Raw genomic sequence first — 24,544 nt, forward strand, 5'->3', positions numbered from 1 at the left:
TGTGTGTGTGTGTGTGTGTGTGTGTGTGTGTGTGTGTGTGTGTGTGTGTGTGTGTGTGTGTGTGTGTGTGTGTGTGTGAAAAATATATAACATTAGGTCGGGTTCAGGTTTCAAATATGGAGGTACTAGTCAGGCTCAGTCAGGTGAAAATCACGGTTATGGGCTGGGCTCTGGCTTAATCTTCATGATCAATGCAGACCTCCAAGAAGGCTCAAGACAACATACCAGCCTGGAGTTGGCAAACTCCATCTCCATGTGGTCTGCAATCCTTTGCAGGGCTGCCAACTGGGCATCCATCTCTGACAGGCGGGCAGAGACCTGGACAATTGGAGGTACGGGTAAGCTGCTCGCGGTATCACAGCCCACCGACGGACTGGTCCTGTGCTGCAGTAGGCTGACTGTCACTGGGTCTCCACTGGGCTCAACAGGCTGGAGAGTCTCAGGGACGTCTACGCGGTACACAATAAATTAGGGTCCAGCTGGAATAAAACCTATTCTACTTTAACAATATGGTGCTTTGCCAAAGATCGGATTTCATTCCATTCTAAAGGCTCAATACCTGTAGGAGTTATGGGTCTAGGTCCCTCTGTAGCCATTACAGAGGTGTGTGCAGCAGTATGGGCATCATTAATAACAGAAACAGCCATTAAATGGAGTTCTGCCGAAGTAGGAGAAGGGGGCTGGATGGAAGGAACATGCTGTATCGCTGGGCTGGGACAGGCTGGTAGGTCCTGGAGCAGGGCTCCATCTTCCAAGTCAATGACATTGATGAACTGGTGGCCCTGAAGTTCCTGAGTGAGAGACTGACAGATGAAATTGGGAAGAGACAAAGGGGGAGAGTGAGAGGTGGAGAAACAGAAAGAGACAGATAAAGTGAGATGGGTTGCCATATAGTGGATTTCTTGTTCTCTTACATCACTGTTTCTCAACTACAGGTCCAGGGACTACCAGGGATCCAAATGGACCCTTTTGAGGATGTAACTCTGAGAGCGTACAAAGGGAACCAAATGTTTTTTTTTTTACACTCTCAGAGTTAAATAAACAGATTTCCACTGTAGATTGGGGTCCCAGCGATTTTTTGTATCAAATTGGGGTCTTTGAAATTCAAAAAAGGATGAGAATGACTGTCTTACATGATCCCTGTGCATTTCCTGTGTGTCTTGATCAGGGGGTTGAAGATGCAGAGGGGACGACGAATCAGGAGGAAGCACTGCAGCAGAAGATTGTGCTGTGTGGAGAGAGCGCACGCACGCACGCACGCACGCACGCACGCACGCACGCACACACGCACACACACACACACACACACACACACACACACACACACACACACACACACACACACACACACACACACACACACACACACACACACACACACACACACACTTATTTAACTCTTAGCCTGCCGCCATTAATTAATCCCTCGATTGCGTATTGCCATGGTTTAATCACGCGTGACACTTACTTTGAAGAGCCAAATATCCGTAATCGCATTTTACTATGAAACCATTCCGTGTGTGTTGACGAAGCTGGTGCTCGTTCTCTCGGTCGGTGGTGGAAAAAGTGGACCGCGAGTATCACAGCGCCTGCTACAGGCCGTTGAAAACGCTTGTCTGGGACAAAGCGTCCTCTGCAATGTCGCTTCTGTGAGATAAAGCCGTCTGAAAACAGAGCCGACAATGTTAGTGGATGCGCGCGCATTTTCAAAATGGCCGCGCCCATTGTGTCAGAAGCATAACAAAGCTAACTGACGGTAGATTTCGATACGATCGTATTAAAACATGCATTAATGAATACATCGCTGTTAAAACGGCTTTTCCGTTTGTGGCAGGCTACAAGATTCTACGTTTTAAAATTCCTATGTTCCTGGCGGGTAAACGATTAAGTGGCTACTGTGAGTACAATGTTCATTGCAACTGGTATTGCATTGAATTAAATAGTGTAGAAAATCCTCCATTCCCTGCTCACCTGGTTCTGTATTGGTGCAAACATCATGAGTTTCAGGGGGTCTCTTGTGAGTGGAGGCAAAGGCATGAAGCTCAGCTGTGGTGGACATTGCCTTGTCCAGCAATCTTTGACCGATCAGCATGGAGTCAAAGGACCCTGGAAGAATAGGTTCATACAGTACATATAAATGCTCTTAGGCTGTAAACCAGTGGTTCCCAAACTTTTTCATGTCAAGGACCCCCAAATTTACACCAATTAGCCCGTGGACCCCCATTTGAAGAGATATGCCAGGGACCCACATAAGAGAAGAATTTTATGGCTCTAGCAGTGATTTTCAACCATTTTAATTTCAAGAACCCCCAGTTTGACCCTCCATTTAATGGCATTTCCATCTCTGGGATCCCCAATTTATATTGTAAAACCAATGTCAATTTAAGTTTTGATTTTGGAAATGTCCAAATGCCCTTATATCCACCCACATGTGTTGGTTAGTATTTATGTTGAAGGCTAAAATGATAATCTATGACAAAACAACATACACTAATCATTCTTAGACATCACCTTTTTGTCTCAATATTTCTAATTGCCCACTCCAAGTTCCAAAAACCTTTTGAATTCCAAATGTCTATTTGTTTGGCCCTAGATAAAGTAGGCTATAATCCCAGGGTGAATATGATACTCACCAAGTGGAATGGCAAAGCCCTGCTCAACAGTAGGCTCTACTTCATCGGCAACAGGTTCCTCATTTACAGTTGTATCTGTTGGCTGAAGATGCATGGTTTCATATTTAAAATAGCAGCTCTACAAGTTCATAACGCGTCATGATGTGATGCGTTGTGAGCTTGTAGATCAGCTATTTTCTCTATAATACATATATAGGGCTCAAGTGGTTAATTGCGACGAAAACCTGCATCTCCCGTCTGTCTGTTAATTAGTTACTCCCTCCACGCCATATATGGTCACGCCTCGTGACATCACACCTCCATATATGGCCATATATGGTGGCGTGACGTGTCATATATGAAGATCACAACGCTGACCTCATCAAACCCTGTGTCATCACCTAGATCTGCATATATGGAGCCGGCTAGCAACTCTACATCTGACCTCAAACCCTTAGATCTCCATATATGCTGACCTGTCCTGACATTCCATATGTTGATCCTTCCCTACCCGTCCTTCCTGTCGCCCAGCGGTCTGCCGTCACCCAGGCAGATGCGTGCACACTTCTTGCCCTCAGGCGTTCTTACTGGTATTAGTAAAGGTAACATGAATTCGGAATGCAGAGTTAAGTGACATTGATCTACCTCTTGCATAGGAATGATGGAATGATTTGGTCTGAATGTGACCTCTGCTCTCTCTCCTTTCCTCCTCATCCTTTCCTCTTTCCTCTTCTGCCTAAAAAGCAACACACAAAGTAAGTATGGCATGCTGTGAGACACGTTACAGTATACACACGTTACAGTATACACATACTGTATAAACATGAGATGTGATGCATAAACCTCTTGCTGGAATAGGAGCTGGTGGACCAGGCAACATTGTCAGAGGTCTGACTGTCTGGGTGTACACTGAGCAGCCGAAGGCCTGTTTCTCCTGCCTTCTGCCTCCCGATATCTAAGCTAGCCAAGTCCTCCAGAGAGATGAGACGGGTTGCTTGGACTGGAGGGGCAGCGATGGGCACCTAATATTGAAAACACAAGTTCATATTGTACATGTTACAGAGTATGATTCGGTGATATCTAGCGTTATCCACTTTCCACCTGTACAATACTAGAATTTCGCCGCCCTTTGGGCGGCGAATCCTAGTTCCGTTGGCAGCGCAATGGGAAGAAGGAAATAGCGGGATTTGACAGACTCCACTCCAGTATTGTGCCCTTGACATGTAGTAACGGATGGGTATTATTATGATTTGTTGTATTTTCACATCAAAGGAAATTAATGTAAATGAAAATAAGCAGAGATGAAACTGCTGTTTACTGTTTTTGTTTGCTTACAATAAATTACTGTTTTTGGAAACCAAAAGCTGTTGAGAATGGAGCAGAACATACTGTAGTATATTTTTTGGGGGACCTTGACTGCATTATAGTAGGGCTACAATATTTTGGATTGCGGATTGCAGTGACGCCACATTGTTTGTTCGGGAACAATATTTGTAGTTACAATGAGGGCTACATGAGCCGAAGGGAGAGAAACACTTCGCCTCTCTCCAGTCCGTGCATATGGTGCTGGTACGGATCGCATCGCTGACTGACATAAACACACAGTTACAATTCAGAGGCACTTCAATGAGAAAACGCAACTAATAACGCTTGTGTGTGTTAATGTGCCCGGTGCTGACGTTAGTATATAATGTTTAGATTGTTTTCCTGGCTGAATAACAACGGATCGCATCGCTGACTGACATAAACACTCCAATTCAGAGGCACCCCGCACGCACACACACACAGAATCCATGCGACTCGGTGCGTCGCAGTTGTCATGTTTCCATGAATAAAACGGGTCGCGCAATTGTCGTGTTTACATGAATGAAACTGGTGGTGCAATTGTCGTGTTTGCATGAATTAAACGGTGTATTTATGTAATGGCGCCGCTGTCCATGCAAGTCCGAATCAGTGTGTGTGTGTGTCTGTGTGGGACTGTGTGTGTTGTGGAAGACGGGGAACAATGTTGCCAGGGTCGTGAATTGTAAGCGAGTTGTAGTGTGTGTAAGTAGCGTGGTGAATGGCTTTGTTTCTGGGTCTGTTTGCTTTTTTCTGGGCCTGTTTTCATAGACCTGGCAACAGTGGCCCGTGTGTGTGTGTGTGTGTAGTGTTGTGTTCGTGTTGTTCTTCTAATGTGTGTGTGTGTAGCGTGTAACTTCCGGTGTTGCAGAAACATAAAAGCTCTCGTGGGTCACGTGGTTGGCTTTGAGCGAATGGGAGAGGGGATGTAGTGTTGCCAGGTCCGCGTATTGTAAGCGAGTGGTAGTGTGTGTAAGTAGCGTGTTGAATGGCATTGTTTCTGTGCTTGTTTTCATAGACGTGGCAACAAATTAGGCGGGGGTGTCGGTGCTTGTGGCGTGTTTGTGTTTATTATTGATATTGATATTGTTTGTGAGTCTGGACGGGAGCCGGCTGTAGTGGCAGTGTGATGACAATTTTTACGCGTGTGGTGTTGAGTGTGGGCGTGCTGCGCGACATGAGGAGATAGCCGTGGATCGACGCGGAGGGTAAGTCTGTGACGTGTTAGTGTGTTATTGCAGTGTGTGTTGCAGTGTGTCAGACACTCTTGGAGTGACGTAGTAGCTGGTGCCTTTTTTTCCTGGGTTGGGAACAGCGTTTTGGGCACACCTTTTCAATTGTATAATAGATATTTACAAAAACCTATTCAGAAAAACTCAATATATCTGCAATGTGTTGTGTGCTTGCAGTTCAGCTATTCATTCTCTTTTTGAAATCATAGCATGTGAATGTCATATTCATAATAGGCACACATTTGGTGAAAATTGGTGAACATTTGCTAAAAATAGCACATCTAAATACCAGATCCCACAATACATCCCAATGTGTTATGGGCTATTAGATCGGCTATTTTCGGCAAAGAGATTTGGTTTATAGGGACAATGTATAGACCCCAAGAATGGGTGCATGTGACCAAGTATATACCCATGGAGGAGTGTACGGGTATATAGAGGTAGGACAACAAAGTATAGGGATTAAATTACATTAAAAGAAATGGGCCTTCCTACCATTCTGGGTTCAGGATCTATGTGCAGTAGTTGGATACTTGTGGGTTCTCCCATGGGGACCGAGATGATAGTGGAGGATCTCCAGGTAGGAGGTAAAGATGCTTGAGGGACAGCGGTGATGCGGTGTGGCTCAGGCTGAAAGTGTAACAGACGCAGACCCTGGTTTGGAGGTCTGTGAACAGGGAGAGCAGGGAAGATCTGAGGAGGCTCTGAACCTCTGGGTCTCGACAAGCAGCAATCCGTCTCCAGGGTCGGGTCAGGTGAAGGATTCGTAGGTAGGTCCAGGTTGAGGTGTCTGGGTGGAACGTTGGACTCCTTTTCCATAACCCTCCTGTTGTCCTCTTCACCCTGTTTATTCAAGCCGACTTGATCATGGTTGAGGTTGCGGTGGGAGGGTCCCATGATTTCTCTCTTCTCAGTGCATGGGGCCCAGGCCTTCCTGACAGGCCTCTGCTGTGGCAGTAGGGGAGGGTGGGGCTCAAGCCCAGAGACCTGGCGAGCAGGGATATCCCAAGTGTCGCCATAAGAGGGAGCTATCAAAGGGGTTCTGGGAATGCTCTGGTTGGATTCCATGGTGGTCAAAAGTCCCTGAGAGGATGGGATCAACCTTCTCCTCCCCCTGCCTGGGCTTCCAGGTAGCTCTGCCTGGACTGACAATGGCTCCATATCCTGTAGTAAGACCAAGAAAAGAAAAACTGATTCTGAGGAAACTAGTATGTTTATTAACACATACAACCTTAATTTATTAACCCACTGACTCACACAATGCATTGAAATGTGGCACATTGTGAGCTTGTAGATCGGCTATTTTCTGCAAAGATATTTAGTGTAGAGTAAAATTTGAAGGGGGCGTAGTAGGGGTAGAGCCCTAGGGGTCTCCAGTCACCTAAAGATAGGGCTTATAAAGACCAACTTGACATTACCTGAGAAGTAGACACTGGGTTGCCATTGGAGGGCAGATTTCTGTTGACCGACTGGTGTAATTGTGGTCTAATAGGTGACAGCTCTACTGAGCTCTGTGGGACTGGGTCCACGGGCCTGGATACAGGGGCCTGACTAGGCTGAGTGCTCTGACATCCAGACACCAAACCAGCAGTCTGTGTCTGAAGCCCAGCGGAAATGTTGGTATTGGAAGATACGAAATTTGGTTGCCAGAGGTTGGTGGCACTTGAGGATTGCATGTTGAGGTTTGATGGGTTCACGTCGAACTGGCCCAGGATACTATTCTGCTGAGTAAATGGAAAGTTGGCAAAGAAGGCTCCCGCCACCTGCATCAGGCTCATAAAGTTGATCTGTAGCAAATGAAGACACAAAAACACAGTCAATTTAGGGAAAAACAAACAAACGAAAAACCCTCTCAAATCCTAATTTTTCTATTCTTTCAGCACTTGCTCCTACCTGGACCATTCTGAACAGCTCATCATTCAAAAGCTGTCTCACAGGCTCTGTCTGTGCCGGTGGGGGCTGACTGGGAGCAGTAGTAACAACAGTGGGAGTGTTAGCTGTGGAGCTCTGTGAACGATGGAGTGAAGGAGTGACCGGTGTGTTGTGAGGCTGAACTCCAGTTGGACTAGGGACTACTGTTTCATCAACAGGCTCCACTCCAGTTGAACTAGGGATTACGGTTTCATCCACAGGCTCCATTCCAGTTGGACTAGGGATTACGGTTTCATCCACAGGCTCCATTCCAGTTGGACTAGGGATTACCGTTTCATCCACAGGCTCCACTCCAGGGACAAGATGGAGTTGAGGAGCAGCTTCTGAGCTTGCAGTCCTGCTGGAACCTCTGAGAAAAAGGACAAATAAGACCATGACTTGTACAACACAAAACAGCTAAATATGAGATTGAATAACTAAAACAACGAAATCTCTTTCATTTCCAGTTTTGGAATTAACTGACAAGTTAATGACAAATATTATACCAACGGTGGTTTGCATACTCACTTGAGCCAATGCCATTACATAACAATAGCTCAAATAAGATTACTAGATATTTGAAATAATTATTTTTATGAACTCACTGAGAAGTCGTGTTGGAAACGTCTTCATCTCTCTGCGAGCAGTGTACTTCTCCAAGAGTTAAAGCCTAGAAATGAAGAGTAACAGTTAGACCTCAGCATTTCCTTATTGACAATAACTGTTGCCACTGTAATATGAATGTTTACTGACCGGCTCATGATGCGAGTGGATGTGTCCAGACTCGGTGTTCCCATTAGAACGACAGGACGATGCTCTGAAGGACTCACTGGCACCACAATTGTCTATGATGATACACACAAATCTACATGTCATTTTATATTCTCTCCTTAAGGCTTTCTCAAATTACATTTCAGGTACTCTTCTGATCTACAATATTCAAATATCATACCCTCTTTTTCGAGTGTCATGTCAGAGGTCACTTGTTCTTGGTCATTATGGTGTGATGTCAAGTCTGACGTCTCCCTCTCTGGTCCTTCTGAGTCAGATCTGGTACAGGAAAACACAAGATCAGATTATTCTATATACAGTAACATAACATAACATAACATAACATAAAATATGTGGATTTCAGGATCCACATATTTAGAAACGGCATGACTCCAATGTGGATCTCAGACTTCATGTGAGCAGCCTGTGACAGCAGTCATCTATGACGCAAGTCGCCATGACGTACAGTATGACAAGTTTGGGCAAGGTTTCAGTGCGATAACAGCCCCATTGACTTTAATTATGAAATGACAGTTGAATAATTATGTCCAAAAGTATAAAACATGTGAAAAGATTTGTGGAAGTACTTCTATGGCTTACTGGCGATGTGTGCATATAAAGTTAGGTGCTGATCGGTCCAGCGGTTTGTAGGATTAGCTCTGCGCACGCACGCACGCACGCACGCACGCACGCACGCACGCACGCACGCACGCACGCACAGTATAAAAACCTGAGATACTCACAAGGACAGTTCCCCTTGCTGTGGATCTTGATCAGGAACGTCAATGGGTGTGTTTGCTGATCCAGGGTAGCCTGTATCCACACTGCTATCCCTCTCAAGGTTCCAGCCCTCCTCTAGTTGTTGCACTGAAGCCACAGTCCCATGTCTTTCTGGAACATGGACCTGTTGCTCCGTCCAGCTGGGCAGTGCAGCAGTGTACCTGCGCTCCATCAAGCTAAGGGCTGTGAGGACAGCCGGCACCGAGGCTTTGACCCGGATCATTACACCTTTCTCATCACCAGGCCTCTTCTCACTCCCCGTCTTCCTGTTGGAGTGTCCTAATAGCAGCCTCCGGTCAGCCCAGCGTACCATCCACTCCAGCAGCCTGCTCAGCTCAGGGAACCGAGCCTCCAGTTTTGGGTCAAGGCCCTGTTGTAGTTCCACTGCCTCCACGCAAATTAGGGAGTCGAGCAGCAAGCGCTCCGTCAGCTGCTCTGGTGGAACGGTGCCAGACTCAAAGTCCCGGTGACCTCCCTTACTGCTCGGATCTGCGGCTCTGCTGGCCTGCTGGCGGAGCCCAAATAAACCCTGTTGCTTTCCAGCTCGCAGGCCAGGGAGGGATGTAACAGAAAGGTTGGATGTGGACACGGGGGCTTCACTCCACACCGTGGAAGGCGGTGGCTCAAGAGTAGAACCTTTGTCGTTTGACTTATAGCAGTGCCCAGCTCTGAAAACGGCAGCATTGCTGTCCCCATGTCCCCTTGGATGGCGCCAGTCCCGATGACGGCGATGGAGAGTGGTGAGCACGTCAAAGGTGAAGGAGTGCAGCTCCCTGTCCCTTAGCTGGGAGCAGAAGCCATTCAGTAGAGGAGGTTCAGAGCCCGAGTCTGCTCCCTCAGCATCGTCCTTCTCCAGGACATAGCTGAGGAAGAGCTCCAGGTAACGGAGGTATTCCTGGTCCTCCAGCTCAAACTCCCAAGTACCAACCACAGGCAGGGAGAGCTGCTCCACCTTAGGCTGCCCTTCAGATCCCTCACACGGGGTCCTGCAACTCTCACTCTCCTCCTGGATGACCTTCTGCCTCTTGACAGAATGTCTCTGTGCATCTGCTTTGCCTCTTACTTTTACCCTCTTGTCCCTGAGATGGACAAACACAGACAGTCCACAGAATAAGATCCGAACCACAAAATGAAATTAAAATGTAGCCAGCTGCCAAACACATGTTTGCTTTATAACATGGAACATGGACAAGTTTTCACATTTTGGTGCAGTTGAAAAATAGTGCATGCCATTATATTTACTAAAATTACGCGATTAATTGCTGTTGATCGATGAATAGTTTCACCCCAAAGAAGGCCTAATATTGTAACTTGGTTACCTGGCCATGGGTTTGCTTGGCAGGTCAGGAGAGAGAGCCTCTGACGTAGCTGTGTCGCCATCACTGTATACCAAGGGGTGACCAGCATCAGTCAGGGTGCCGCTACTCAGACTGGCCCCTAGAGGGAGCCGCCCTAAGTTGGCGGTCCCCACACCGCCCCTGTCTTCCTCCTCTCTTTCCCACAGGCAAACTTCAAGAGGTGCCAGGTGTCTCTTTAAACGCTTTAAGTGCTTCCTCCTCTGTCTGAGTTTGTCTTGAATGACAATCATCATCATCTCACCCGCCTCCTCTTTTTCCGCTACTGAAGAAGACAGAGAATGCATCAGGGATTCGATTACTTTTTCGATTAATCGAATATTCGAGAAGCATTTTTTAAAAGATGTCTTTTTTATAATCAACAATATAGATGCCAGAAAGAAGAGGTAAAAATCAGAGCATGGTACGTGTAAGAGCCATTATGACCTAATGTTTTGCTGATTGACAGTGTCACTGCAGCTTGGTCAGTGTCTGGGCCAGCCCAGGTATTTAACCAGGCTGCTAATCAGGCACAGGTGTTGCCAGTGGCAGACGGCAGAGGCTAACAGTTTTCTACTGTGTTCAGGAGGGCTGGTCCCCTGTGTTTGTTACTGTTTCTTTCTTATTATTTTATCTGTATGTTGTATAGGAAAATGACTGCAGAGAATAAAGCAAAGTTAAATTCAACGGACATGTTTTGGAGATCTGTTTGTACTGGCACACGTAAGAACTTCCATCTGGCCGTCGGCAACCAGTAGTGCCATTAAGTATAGGACTTTAGGCACTACAGTACGTACACTCTGAATGATAATAAAGTGAAGGCACGGTGCTTCGGAGCAACCTATTGGTGAAGAGACGTAGCATTACCTGGGACAGTGCATTGCCTCAGCCTCTGCAGAAGTGAGTTGTACTTCTCTCTCAGGGGCACTCTGACAGACTCCTCCTCTTCTGGGAAGGCAAGCACCAGGCTCTCTGCCACCTAGGATGAACCATAAAATGTCTTCTTTTACACAACAAAACAACATGCCAGTGCATGTTTTGTAAATAAACACAGGAAATAGGCAGTTCACCATGGAGACGGGAGGTAGTTCTGACACAAGGCTGAGCAGCATGTCCTGGAGTATCTCCTCAGCATTGAGGAAGCCAGAGAAGGGAATGAAACGGCAGGCCCAGCGGAGAGCCTCTTCACAGGAAGGTCTCCCCTCAGAATCACCAGAAACCTGGGGAACAAATAGTTATCTAGGGGGTATAAAGGGTAGAGGCTATGCTACACACTTACTACACTAAATGGGTAGGCATACCTGCATATCGGTGTGATGATGTCTTACAGCCTGGTACTTCCTGCAAGAATTAGACAGCTGATCCCTGACATGAAGCATCCAGCACAGGCCACATAGCTCTCTGAAACAAACTGGTGAAGAACGCAAAAGATAAATGTTAATCTTCTTATCGAATAAGAATAAATAATGTTGAGTGCTGCCTGTATCAAATGTTTTCTGTCACCTTCGTCTTCAATGTTTGTGTTTACACAAACACTCACAATTGTCCATTCATTGTGAATGGCATTTAATGTTTGTGTTAGGACAAAGTTTGTGTTAGCACACACACTAAAAGCTGGACATAGCAGGGGCTAGCACTACTCAAAAATAACGGCATCACAGAACCAATGAAAAGAGTGTCCTTTAATTTGTTAGCACTGGTTTTCTCCACCCTTCAAATCCCTACATTGAATTTAGATTTTCAGTATCAGTAGGCAGAGATCTGATAATCTGGCTTAATAGAATAGCTCAGTACAGTAATTTCAATTACCCTCAGATTGATATGCATTAGACCATATGATTATTTTTTTTGAGTGGTGCAAACCACTCCAACAACTGGCTTTGTACCCATGTACCCGTTTTTGTTCGTACCAAAAAAAACGAGCATGGTTGCTATGGTTAGCATGTGTAGTTGCACCACTCAGTTCACACGGGTGTGATTTTTTTTTATCTCTGGGAACTAACTATCAATCATTTAGCTGGTGACCCCTGGAAACCCCTCATGGACCCCTGGGGGTCCCCAGACCCCATGTTGAGAGCGCGCCATAGATCTTCTTACTAATAGTTTGAATAGTGACAGGATCCAGTTGGACGTCTCTTTTGGATCCCTGCCTGAAGAATCCACTACGGCTAATGAACTTCATGAGGCCATCTGGGAAAGGCTCCTCTTCCTCGCTAGCAGAGGGATAGGAGTATTTCTGCTTGATCTGAAAACAAACCAAGGCCATTGAGAAGAGATAGAGTTTTAGTGAAAACAAAACATAAAAAATAGAATACAGTACATATGTTTTCAATCAGTCAGTCTAAAATAACACCCAAATCAACACTCAAAACTACCAGAACATTAAAAAAAATCACACCCGTGTGAACTGAGTGGTGCAAGGTGGTGCTTATATAGTCTGATCAGCTATGTCAGTGATGTCACACACTAACCATAGTAACCATGCTCACCTTTGCACGGACACGTAGGTATACAGGTACACAAACATACAGACAAAGCTGGTTGTTGGAGTGGTTTGCACCACTCAAAAACAAATGACCATCCCTCAGTGATTAAACCTTACCCAACATTGATGCAGCGTTACAATAGTCAACTATAATTTCTTCTCTCAAGGAATCCTTTCTCTCTACACTTTCACACAACACAAGAAACATGTTTTTTTTTACATTGTATCCTGTCCTAGGCTGGAATGTATGTACCTTGTGTAGTAGATGTCTGGCGCGACGGAGATTTCTGATGTACCACTGGACTGCAGGACGACAGCAACGTGCAGATCTCAGAAGCAACAGTAATCTTCGAAGCACTGCGGACAACTTGTGACGGGTCGCAACTTCTGAGAGCTCTCCCAACGTCCCTACAGGGTCCTAAAAAATAAAACAAACACACGCATGCACATAGATTTGTTTCTGGTAGATACAGTGTTATTTGGATTTGTTTTACTTTACTGTGATACATCTCTTCTGTTGAGTGTAGTACCTGTGTGTTTGGAGCAGGCTGGGGACAGTAGAGAGGCGGTGCAGGTAGATACAGTCCACTGGGCACTAGAGCAGGCAAGCTGGAGGACAGGTCTTTAGCAGATTCCAACAAGGCAGTCAGGGGTTCAGATATAATATCTACTCCAGCCATAACTGAAGCCTTCAGAATCTCCTGCACCGAAACCTGTAATAATTCCCAATCTTCTCCTTCCAACGAGTCTAGTGGAAATGTAAGTATAAAAATCACACCTGTGTGAACTGAGTGGTGTAAGGTTTTATATAGCATGATCAGCTGTGGTCTGACGTAATGTCTGACGTAATGAAATCACACCCGGATGTGATTTCACAACTGGCTTTTTTTGTGCAGAAAAAATGACCATGGTTGCTACGGTCATCCAGTTCACCCGGGTGTGATTTAATTACGTCAGAAATTATTTTGAACATAGCAACCATGCTCATTTTTTTCTGCACACAAAAGCCAGTTGTAGGAGTGGTTTACACCACTCAAAACAAGACATTGAAAAAGGTTAAAATAAATAGGAATTTCTGTTATGCACAGCAAAATAATCAGCTTGATATTTCCATGACTCACAAACCTGTTAAGCTCTTGTAGTCATTACTATCTTCTTTAGGTTCGTGTGAGACAGTTTTTCTACCAAGCAGAGACTCTAGCTGTGCTTGGAAGATGCGCCCTGGTTCTAAGACTGTTGTAAGGTGGAGTTCTCGCAGCCTATGTCTGTAACGAGAGGCACACAGCAACCATAAACACATACATGTTCATGCTTTTCATTTCAGATAGGTCAATGCAGAGCGACAGGAAACCAAGGACAGAGGAAAGAGGGTTACATATTCTGGTGATTCTGGTGATTCATAACCATAAAACCTTTGATTTTGTGAAAATTATATATTTAATTATATGACATACTACTTTTAACAAATACCCTTTATTCTCACCGAATCAAAGGTTTTATGTGCATGATTTACCAGGATCCTGGATGGCTTATTGATCAAATATTTTTGCAAATCTCAAAAATTAATGGGAATGAAAAAACCCACGCCCACTGCTATGCCCTATATTAACAGTATGCTATGCACCCACTGACCGAGTGAAGTCGTAATGCTCCGTGCTGTAACGGGTATAGGCCAGGCCAAGAGAAGCTGCAGTCTTCCAGTCCCCAAGAACATGAGCCAGCCACACAGCCTCAGGCAGAAGCCCGCCCAGCAGTAGGAGGTCCAGGGCATACTCTACTGTCCACACTGCTGACAGCTGCTGCCCACGCACTGCCCCTGCCACCTTCTCCTGGCACAGGGGGACCAGGCGCCCAACTCCCACGGCTGGGAAAAGAGAAGAAAAGAGAACCTTACCAACCAGTAGTATAGGGGTGCAACAGTCATGAATCAATTTAATCGATTTTTGAGCGGTGCAACCATAGGGTGCAGCCACTCCAATGCCCAACTATGTCCGTCCCTCTGTCTGTCTGTCTGTTTAGGGTACCAACAGGTGACAAAGTGGCGCTGTTGAGCTTCACACTGTGCACAGGCGCATGATGGGAAGCTGAGTTCTTTTGCACCACTCAATTCAGACGGGTCTGATTTTTTTAATGAATAGATTTTAATCAAATATTTAAAAATAATAATAATAATCTAAAACACAGAAAATGGCAGATTTACAAGCTCACAATGCTCTGCGAGCTTTCTGAATTTTTGCACATCACTGTTATACCACAAAGAATGAAATAGGTATAAAGTGGTTAATCAGACAAATAAATTCAAATTATTTCATATACATTAGTTTACATATATTTATATATACCGGAAATAAAGAACGTTTTTTTTTTTTTTTTTAAGATATTTTTTTGCGGCTTACGCCTTTTATTGGTTTTTGAAGGGACAGACAGTAGGCTGACAGGAAACGAGAGAGAGATGGGGGAAGACATGCAGTAAAGGCCGTGTCGGGCTCGGGAGTCGAACCCGCGGCACACTGCGACTGGATTACCAGTCGAGTGCCCAGACGGTTACGCCACCGCCTGGGCCATAAAGAACGATTTTAAAAAGAAAATGTGCTTCTCAATTATTCGATTAATCACAAAGTAATCAACAATTTTAAAAACGGTGGTTACATCCCTAGCCACCAGACACGTAGCAGACACAGGTATATTACTAACTATGCATTAGCAAAAGATGACTGTGAGAGTGCATCACCATGTGGCACGTGTAGAGGGGGCAGGACATCTACACTGTGTGGAGGCAGAATGTAGAGGGCTTGGTTGGTAAAGTAAGAGGCCATGAACCTCCCCAGAGTTTGAACCACTGCATACGCTGCCTCACTGTGGATGTCCTTTGGTATCCCTAAGCCAGGAGGAGTGTCTGCTACAGGATGCAAAGACAGAGCACATTCATAAAACTTATCACAGCACAATTGTACAATTTCATAGAATATGTAGCGATAACCAAATTAACTGAGAAACAAGGTAGATAAAAAGCTTATAGAGATTAAAATAAAATGTTGCATCCCAAAACGCAGTTTATAGTTAAGGGCAATAAAACAACGACCTCTGCATCCACGGGATGCACTACTGTACTACTGTACTGTTTTTTATTCTAGTTTATTTTGCTAGCTTTAGTTAATAATAATGTATTCTTCTGTTTTCTACATGAATATAACCACATTATAACCATATAAAATGAAATGGGAGTTAAATGCTGCAATTTGTAAAAATGTGACTAATATGACTCCTAACGTCGTTGAAGTGGGACTCATAAAATGTCCCTGGGACTCATCTAAAATACCATCCCTGCATCACGGGACTCATTACATTGAAAACCTATTTACATCACTGCTATATAATTTAGATTTTGAGCAAACATTTTAAACTCAAATCTTTACCTTGGGAGTCCCTGGAACAAAATACTTTTATTTTTTTCTTCAAAAAAACAGCCTCAGGTCTTAATGGGTTAAATAAGAATTACAGCTAAGTGTTGTTGAGCCAAGCAGACCTGTTGCAGAGGTACTGTAGTCCTGGTTCTGATGTCCATCACTGTACAGTATCTGGCGGGCCATGTGGTCACCTAGCGCCTGGGCTTCTCTCAACCGATACTGGAACAGCAGCCCATAGAGGAGGGCCAGGCACAGCCGTGTCTCTTTGAACACCCTGCGATTACAATCTGACGGAGAGAACGCATTCATATTCCATTCTACTCCGTAAGTGAACAACTAGTGCAAATTCATGAATAACCTACAAAGTCGAAGCCCTGTTTCTCACTTATTTTTGTCTCCGTTAATATTTCTGACCTCCACGCATCGGTACTCTGCGAGTAGAAGCCAAACAGGAAGTGTTGTTCTCCTGTGTGGGGGTGGGGGGTGGGGGACAGGACACATGAAGTCAAATGTTTTTTTGAGCAAAATCGTAGGTGCTTTAGTGCAGATTCACACTATGGTGTGGATCCAGGGACCCTAGGGTCCATTTGGTTCCATGTTTACACTCATATTATCGGGGTCCTTGAAATTAAAAGGTTTGAGAACCACAGCTTTAGACAGATTGTACACTTGTATCCCACCTGAATGACTCAACAGTGCAGGCCCTTCATCAAGCCTCTCTCCTGTACTCTGAATGGCTGTCTGAATTTGTTCCAGGATCATAGACACGTGGTCCTCTTCCTCGTCCCATCCATGGCAACCTCTGACGCCTTTAAGCTCCTCCATGTACTGCCTGGTAGCCCTGTAAAGCCACTGCCACACTCCCAACAACCTACGCAAAAAAGAAAACAGGATCATTCACAGTCAACACACTTAAGAAACCTTTGCTAACACTGGCAAAGAGAGACAGGAAATGGACAGGAAAAAGACAATAACAGTGTAGAAAGTTCCTCTACCTGCTTGACGGTCGCTGGGGGACAGGGAGTAGTGCCTGCTGCACACGGTTTGGTTTCCCTTCCTGCTCATCCTGAAGCAGAGGCACATGGTAGCTGTCTGACGACCAGGACTTTGGTGGCTGAGGGACAGATTTCTCCTGAGTAACGGCCCAGCCGGTTCTCAGCCGTAGACTGTAGGTCTGGTCAAGACTGCCAGACACTGTCTGCAGTATAAGTAGGGCTGTGTGTAGGCTCTGGGAGGATATTTGACAGCCAGGCTGGCCACTCTGGTAGCATTCAGGGGGAGGAAACAGCAGCATGCGCAACAAATGTTGGCTGAGCTCTACCATTAAGCCCATACAACCCCACCCTTCTGCACGAGTGGCATCCCAGGGAAGAAAAGAAAGAATGTTCCTGAGTAGACTGAGGAGCCGAGAATAAAAAGATATGTCCTTTTTTCCAGTGTGGGCCAAGGAGGCAGGGATCAATCGGAGGGAAGCAGCCAGTCGTATCATACAGTGAACCGTGTACCTCATGAGATGTTTCCTGTGTTCCACAGTGCCTCCTAAAGATACACCTAGAGCCCATGCTATCAGCAGACTACCCTGAACGCGATCAAGTTCACTGAGAATTTCTGAATGAACAGAGTCTGAGTGATTCTCGGGGGCTGGGACAGGAATGGCTCCAGGACCAGCCTGGGAGTCTGACATTGCATGGAGGGTGTCAAACATTGAGGCGAACTCCAGACGACCACCTTCCTCCATATGAGAACCAGCAGGTAGTCCGTCTAAATCAGAATCGTCCTCAAATAATGCCTAGAAAAATGACACAGACAGATTAGAGACATCAATGTAAATAAACAAGAATGACTCAGTCATAACTGCCAGGTGCAGAACGCTCTCGTATACGAACATCTATAGTGTAATCAGTTTGTGTGCTGCAGCCTCTGCCTCAGCTCACCGCTTCACGTTGCAGCATTCAGAGTATGGGTTTTATGCCGTTCAGAGTCAGACTATGGGTTTTATGGGTAAGTCTCCCATTGGCTTAGAGGCAGCCTAGAGACGATGCAGCCAATCATGAAAAGGTATCCACTACGGTCGCTACTAGAGCTACCTCTAGTAGCGACCGTAGTGGATAGCAAATGTAGTCCAGGCGCTTTTCATGCACCTGGCAAAAAGATACATCCGATATGATGTATTAGCAGACATTGAGAATCAGACACACCTGTACTTTGTGAAGAAGCTCAGTGGTGTCCCCCAGGATTCCCTGGTCTTGTAGGAAAATGGGAAGAGTGGAGTCAGCAGTAGCTGGTGCAGAGTCAGTGACCCTAGATGGATCCATGGGTCTCAGCTCCTCCATGCTGCCAACGGGGTTCAAACAACTCATAGACTCCAACCAGGCCTTTGCGTGAATCTAAGGGTATTTGAAAGACAAAAGTCATTAGCCCTTTTCAAACTGTTTTCTTGCAGTAGGAGGATTATCTTTAATCCAATCTGGGAACCCATCAGAGGGGGAAAAAAGGTAAAAAAGAATAAAATAAAATAAAAGGGGTTGATTTTGACCATTAATAGTAACGCCATAGAGTCCACAGAATAATGTACTGTACAATGTCAGTATTTTACTTCTGAATGTACTAATCTAACTCAGAACTGTATGTTAAAATATATTCTGCATCTCAGTCAATTAAGATAATTCTAATTCACATTATTCTGCCAAATCTAACCCCCACAGCATTGCATTTGTTTTTCTTCCAGGAAACATAGTAGTTTAATTTGTATAGTTGTGGTCTGCCGTGTTTAATATCCCAATTACTATGACTCAGTAAAAAGTGCTTGGATCCACTATTTTCCGAAGCGCTAGTACAATGTACAATGGGCACGACATTACCTTACCTCTGCATTACCTGTCTCTCTCCACTATCACTGTCGAAGGCATATTTTTAGAAAGGAGTCACTACTAGTTGTCTAAAAACGAATTACTGTAGTATAATTGATTTTCACAATACTGGAGAGAATGTGGCAGATCGTCTGTCTCTGTCACATGTGACTGCTACTGACGACTGAATCTCCTGGATTACCTAGATACAAGTTCTCCACTCTCTCCCCACTGGGGCATCCCTTCCGTGTGGCTTTCCCTCTTCCAGGAAGTCCCTCGTTTCTCACCTGTGATCTCTCCAACATCCGTCTAGTTTTCTCCAGGCCTTGGCAAGTGTCTTGTAGCAGGTCTTTAATAAGGAGGGCAGGGGTGGGCCTCTCTGGCACCCTCAGGACTGTAGCCATGTAGCCGTCTGACACAATGAAGTAGAACATACGTGGATGCCAGGTCACAGAATAGCGCTGCCTCAGGATATCCCGTATGGACAAACTGGAGCTTGACACAGAGGCATCTCTTTTCCCTGCAGACATTGGTGGCCTAAAACGAGAAGGTACAAAATTGGAAAGTAACTACTTAAGCACTGTATACTTTGTTGTAGCGGGGGAAAATAAGCTCTAGAAGCTCATAACAGTTGTGAGCTTGAAAAATATCTGTAACATTATCTTTATGACATCATCAAGATGTACTTCATAATGTTACAGGATTCTTTTTCAGACCTCCAGTTCTAGGCAACACAGAATGGGGGGGACCTTTTTATTATTTCCACACAACTATATAAGGTATTTTACTGTATATTTATGACAGTAAAATGTCGAAAATGAGTGCTATTCCCCTTTAAGTAGTGGCAGATCAAATGTCCAATCCAGTGTGCTGTCCCAATTCTGTTTCAACTAACTTTAGTGAGAGTCAACTACTCTATCGTCCACCAGGGTCTAAATATCTCAACGGAAGAGTAGAGAGCCACCTCCAGCCACTGCAGAAGTGCTAGTTATATTGTAACACAATTAACAAATCAGATTTGTTACAAATGTTTTATTAATGAAGCAACATGGAGTGTATTACTGTACCTGTACGTGACCAGAGGGTGCAGAGGTAGAAAGTGTGCAGGACCGAAGTCCACATTGCAGCCAGAGGTGGACAGAGACAGAAGAGCCCCAAGACGAGCCAACATAAGAAGGGAGCCTCTCTTTAGAACACAGGCCAGGAAAAGCCCACCTGGAGCCCAGCTCACACTACCCACCCAGTAAGACCTAAGAGACAGAAAATGAATTCACTGAGCTGATTTCTCCAACAAAGACTAACAAATTCCAAACATTTATAGATGTGAACTGGTGTTTCTGGAAGTTACCGAATGTAAGTGGCATTCTGGCCACACAAAGTCAACTACTACATGCATGCATGTACATAAAACCACAATGTATTATGCAATATAGTTTACTCAAATGAGATAAGACACGGTCTACCCCAAAATATGATATGATATTTCAAAGACAGATGATCTTTAAGCTCATGTGTCAGAGAATAGCGCTTAAGTGGTTAAAGCAACATCCTATAAAGTCAGTGAGTTAATATAATGGTGTTTGTGCCATTTCAGGTACTCTACCTCACATATTTTGATGGGATGTCTAGTTTCTTGCTGCCACATCCTCCAAGTCCACTGGACACTGAGACAAAATTCTGTGTGCTGACAAAGAGAACCTGTGTAGTCTGGCGGGGGGAAAAAGGGAATTCACGTTTTGGACAGAGAGTGGAGCAGCAGCCATAAATTAATGGATAGAAGAAGTAAAGCAAATCATGTGAGACCAGATGCTCACTCTGGGATCTCTCTGGTTCAGGGCAATGGCTAATAATAGGCCATCAGGCGAAAAAGCTGGCAACAATGCCCCTCTGGACTTCACTGGACGACAGGGCGGAGAGAGAACAGACATGTGATATGTCTTGTTGGTCCATCTTACACTGTATCCCACAGAACTAGAGTAATAAATAAAACAGTTAAAAGAGGTTGACTTTTTACAATACAAATATTTTTGTTTATGACAGGCGTCCCACACAGACTATAGTCCACTCACCTAACTCTGTTCACATGGCCTTCCACCCACTGAATTTTTAGGAAGGTGATAATTAGTTTCTCCTCAGATGTGAAAGCGAACACTGACAAGCAGACATCACCCATGGCCTGTATTTATCATTTTGGGGGGAGATACATATATATGAGCATATCAATCAAACTGAAAAATAGTGGGGGGAAAAGTAATTTATTTACACTATACAATGGCACAAACAGGCGGCCAGATGCAAATATATTAAGTATTTACTAGTAATTTTTAAATTCAATTGACCTCTGACTTGACAAAGATGCTGTGTTGTGATGCTTCTTTGTCTTGTGATGAAGGTAGAACTGTATCTTCCAGGGGCTGTATGAGAGTCCAATTCCCTCTTACAGTGGCATCTCGTACCCCTGTCAAGTCCCTGATATCTGTAGCCTCCCACAGACACACCTGCCCTGTTAGAGATACAAGGAGCACACGCATCCCATCCGCTGACACCTGGAGAGATAGACGTATGCCATTCCCTGTGACAACACACATTCATAGATTTGAGATTTAATGTGTCATTGTCATTTAAAAACAGTTGACTGGAACTTGCCTCACGTTAAAACACATGTTAGGTTCACATCAGACAGTTGAATTATACAAACCTTGAGCATCAGTAACCAGCTGAGCTACTTTAGGGGCTGCTGCAGTCTTCTTTAATGAATCTTTATCCCTGTTCCAGAGAAACAGCTCTCCAGAGACTAATAGTCCAGCAAGCAATACTCCTGGGGGACAAAAGAGCTAGTGGCATGTTCTCCTCTCATTGACAATGATACATGATGTCTACTTGCAAAAGTAATTGATTAATGCACCATTTATTAATCAATCCATATTTTGTGCACGTCATTATAGGCAAAACGCTTTGCACAAAACAAATCCCAAAATAATGAAAAGAATAGGTAATTATGTAAAACCGATAATCGATTCATTGAAAAGGTTATTGATAGAATAATCTTTAAGAAAATATTTGAGTTGCAGCCCTGCATTACTCAAGTTCAAACCCACCATTCTGAGATGCAGACATTGTCACCATATTGGTCAGCAAGGGGTAGAGTTTAGGAGTCTTCCTCTTGGTGCGACCAGTCACCATGTTGATCTCGCTGATACGCTTGTCATCCAGCAGGAAAACAGACTCCTTCTCCTGGACATTGAAATCCACACAAATCATACTCTCAACAAGTAGCAGGGAGGATTAAGCCTGAATTATAGCCTACTTTGCTGTACATGTATAAATCAGCTATCATCAACAGAAAGCCAGTGTTGGAACGTCATTAAGTACATTTATTCAAGTGCTGTCCTTAAGTACAACTTTGTGGGACTACATTTTTGATACTTTATAGTGCTACTCCTCTATATATCTCAAGGCAAATATTCACTATTTACTACAATTATTTGAAAACTATAGTTACTAGTAACTTTGCAGATTTCTATTATTAATACAAATCACATATTCTATACTTCAACTATTTGATAATATTTGATGCCAATAATTATTTTATTTTACTCAAGTAAAATGTTGAATGAAGACTAGACATTCTCACTTGTTGTGAGCATGACTACACTGTGGTATTGCTGCTTTGACTTAAAGTGAAACAATCCGAGTAGACTACTTCTTCCACCACAGCAGACAGATAACAATCAGTAATGGTACTATCACAGTTTAGTCCATTTACCAGTCCAAGCCAGCAGAAGCGTGGCCATGGTTTCTTCCTTTTGATGCTGGATGACAACACAACCTCCAGGTTCAGCTTCATTTCTCATGAACAACACCAATCCTTCCATCAATGACACACAGTCAAGGGATGCCCATTCGTGTAGAGACTGTGTGAGCCTGCTAAATGGAAAACTAACATCAGCGGAGGTTAACAACTTAAACCCTATACTTGATGATCGGAGTCTGTCAGGGCTCTATATATCTTCACTGAAAATAGCAAATCTGTAAACCCACATTGCATCGAGCATGTTGATCTGCTAGTTTCTGTGGAGGTTTACCCCTACCGATGCTGGGATTAGTATTAAAACTATACAACCACCAGACGTTGGATAAACTGTATATTATTATCATTTAGGCATCTTCTGGTGCCACTGGGGGTCCTCGGCTCAAAATCTCTTCAGATGGGAGCTCTATGGATGGGAGTCTGTGCGTGGAATGTGGGGATCATTGCGATGAAAGAGAACCACTGTCAGCTGTATCCTATTTGAAAACAACTTACTAATTAAGTTTACAAACCAAACCATACACACCACCACAATAGAAAAACTGCAATAAATGACCCGTCCCATTGTAATGGTAACACAAATATTAACACTATTATTGATACAGTATGTTTGAGAAACCTTATGCTAGTTAGCCAACTGTGGCTATTGCAAACAAGACCAGTGTCACCTCGCACCTTCAAAGCATTGTTTTTTTTACATATACATTTTATTTTGTCATTTATCAAAACGTCATGTACGTTTTATACCATAATCTCGAAATGTTTCGAATTTCCCCCCGCGTTGGTAACGGAAAACGATTCTTCCTGATGACCCTCCACAGAAGCTTCGACGCGTTGCCTTAGAAACCCAGAGCCAGGAAGTAAGCGCTATTTTTTCCTAATGGTTCTAATGTAAACTAAAATAATAAAATATTTTTATCGTTCGGTTCGTGTCTTCGTTTATTCGACATATTCGACTAGACTCTATAACACCGCGTGAGAACGGGAAGGTTGCATATCGGATATGCACATTACATTATGATATGATTTATGATACCGGATTACCGGTTATGATAACATGACAATTAACAAGCATATCATATCTGGATAGACAATGGACAGTTAATGCAACAACTTACAGATTCTTTTTAAAATCACAGTTGTCAACAACCTGGGCATCATGGAAGCAGACGATGTGCTACTCAAAAATACGCGGCCACCTTGTGGAAGTTGTGGTACTTCGGCTCGGCGAGGGGCTCGGCTGCATCGAACAAGGCGGTGTAAAGAAGGAACGGTCGATACACATCTCAGCGATAATATTTTAATTCTTAGCAAAACGGTTAAAACCTGCTGATACCCTGCACATTGGCAGTAGAGCCAAAAATACAGCACTGTATACAATTAATTGATTTAGCGATTATCATTATTATTATGTTTTATTTATTAATATAAACAACCTCCTCTCCTCCTGCACTGACAGGAAACAGTGATAGCATTATGACAGTATGACAAGTCAAATTATAAAGCTATTATTCAACTTAGGCTAATAACATCACTTGCTTGAGTATAATAATTAATAACTTGTTGAATGAAAATGCATGTGAATGAACAATATCACTGCCAAATGCAGTTAATGCATATATACTCTTAAGGGTTTTTCCCACACACTGCGTCCATATAAGGGCATCTATGACACCATGACACTGCCCTGAATGGGAGACCTTCAAGAACATAGGGCCGCTGGTTCGAATCCCGTCTGTCGCATGTCCAAAACATCAAAGGTGACCAAATCTTGCAAACATTAAACATAAATGGCTACAGTAAACTGCATTTTTCTTCTCTCTCTCTTTTACTCTTTTTTTTCTCCTCTCTCCTTCTTTCTCCCCCCGCCCTTCGCAAGGTGGACGAGTGGCCCCCAGCTTCCCCTCTCAGCCCTGGAAGTGTGCCCGCTTATTGTGTGTATATAATATACAGTATGTAGCCAAGGGCCAAGGAATGCAGCAATAAGTATATTTTCTTTCCAATTGTAAAT

General features: G+C 44.1%; 1 protein-coding gene across 6 annotated transcripts in view; it reads right to left on the reverse strand.

Annotated features, from left to right (window-relative positions):
- The window catches only part of cplane1 (ciliogenesis and planar polarity effector 1), a 32,684-nt gene extending 8,931 nt beyond the window's left edge, over positions 1-23,753 (reverse strand). For 2 of the 6 annotated variants that reach the window (XM_079524904.1, XM_079524901.1), the window contains exons 1-39: positions 23,652-23,753; positions 22,489-22,646; positions 21,821-21,956; positions 21,421-21,540; positions 21,062-21,294; positions 20,792-20,898; positions 20,537-20,693; positions 20,326-20,429; positions 19,790-19,972; positions 19,010-19,259; positions 18,072-18,260; positions 16,869-17,662; positions 16,554-16,744; positions 16,259-16,339; positions 15,993-16,160; positions 15,198-15,365; positions 14,099-14,330; positions 13,592-13,731; positions 12,997-13,214; positions 12,720-12,884; positions 12,079-12,226; positions 11,283-11,392; positions 11,052-11,201; positions 10,849-10,960; positions 9,967-10,267; positions 8,611-9,726; positions 8,049-8,146; positions 7,850-7,941; positions 7,702-7,766; positions 7,079-7,466; positions 6,604-6,972; positions 5,681-6,349; positions 3,456-3,634; positions 3,258-3,348; positions 2,634-2,715; positions 1,972-2,106; positions 1,134-1,228; positions 560-803; positions 226-449 (exon numbers count right to left, since the gene is read on the reverse strand). In XM_079524904.1, the coding sequence (XP_079381030.1) occupies positions 226-449; positions 560-803; positions 1,134-1,228; positions 1,972-2,106; positions 2,634-2,715; positions 3,258-3,348; positions 3,456-3,634; positions 5,681-6,349; positions 6,604-6,972; positions 7,079-7,466; positions 7,702-7,766; positions 7,850-7,941; positions 8,049-8,146; positions 8,611-9,726; positions 9,967-10,267; positions 10,849-10,960; positions 11,052-11,201; positions 11,283-11,392; positions 12,079-12,226; positions 12,720-12,884; positions 12,997-13,214; positions 13,592-13,731; positions 14,099-14,330; positions 15,198-15,365; positions 15,993-16,160; positions 16,259-16,339; positions 16,554-16,744; positions 16,869-17,662; positions 18,072-18,260; positions 19,010-19,259; positions 19,790-19,972; positions 20,326-20,429; positions 20,537-20,693; positions 20,792-20,898; positions 21,062-21,294; positions 21,421-21,540; positions 21,821-21,956; positions 22,489-22,569 (8,385 nt within the window). In that variant the 5' untranslated portion in view covers positions 22,570-22,646; positions 23,652-23,753. Of the gene's footprint in view, positions 1-225; positions 450-559; positions 804-1,133; positions 1,229-1,971; positions 2,107-2,633; positions 2,716-3,257; positions 3,349-3,455; positions 3,635-5,680; positions 6,350-6,603; positions 6,973-7,078; positions 7,467-7,701; positions 7,767-7,849; positions 7,942-8,048; positions 8,147-8,610; positions 9,727-9,966; positions 10,268-10,848; positions 10,961-11,051; positions 11,202-11,282; positions 11,393-12,078; positions 12,227-12,719; positions 12,885-12,996; positions 13,215-13,591; positions 13,732-14,098; positions 14,331-15,197; positions 15,366-15,992; positions 16,161-16,258; positions 16,340-16,553; positions 16,745-16,868; positions 17,663-18,071; positions 18,261-19,009; positions 19,260-19,789; positions 19,973-20,325; positions 20,430-20,536; positions 20,694-20,791; positions 20,899-21,061; positions 21,295-21,420; positions 21,541-21,820; positions 21,957-22,488; positions 22,650-23,280; positions 23,387-23,651 lie in introns of those variants that run through there. The other 4 variants (XM_079524905.1, XM_079524902.1, XM_079524903.1 and 1 more) reach the window with 4 other exon arrangements.
- Positions 23,754-24,544: the final 791 nt, after the last annotated feature.

The sequence above is a fragment of the Electrona antarctica genome, assembly GCF_951216825.1.
Source record: "Electrona antarctica genome assembly, chromosome: 16".
In the NCBI taxonomy this organism is placed as follows: Eukaryota; Metazoa; Chordata; class Actinopteri; order Myctophiformes; family Myctophidae; genus Electrona; species Electrona antarctica.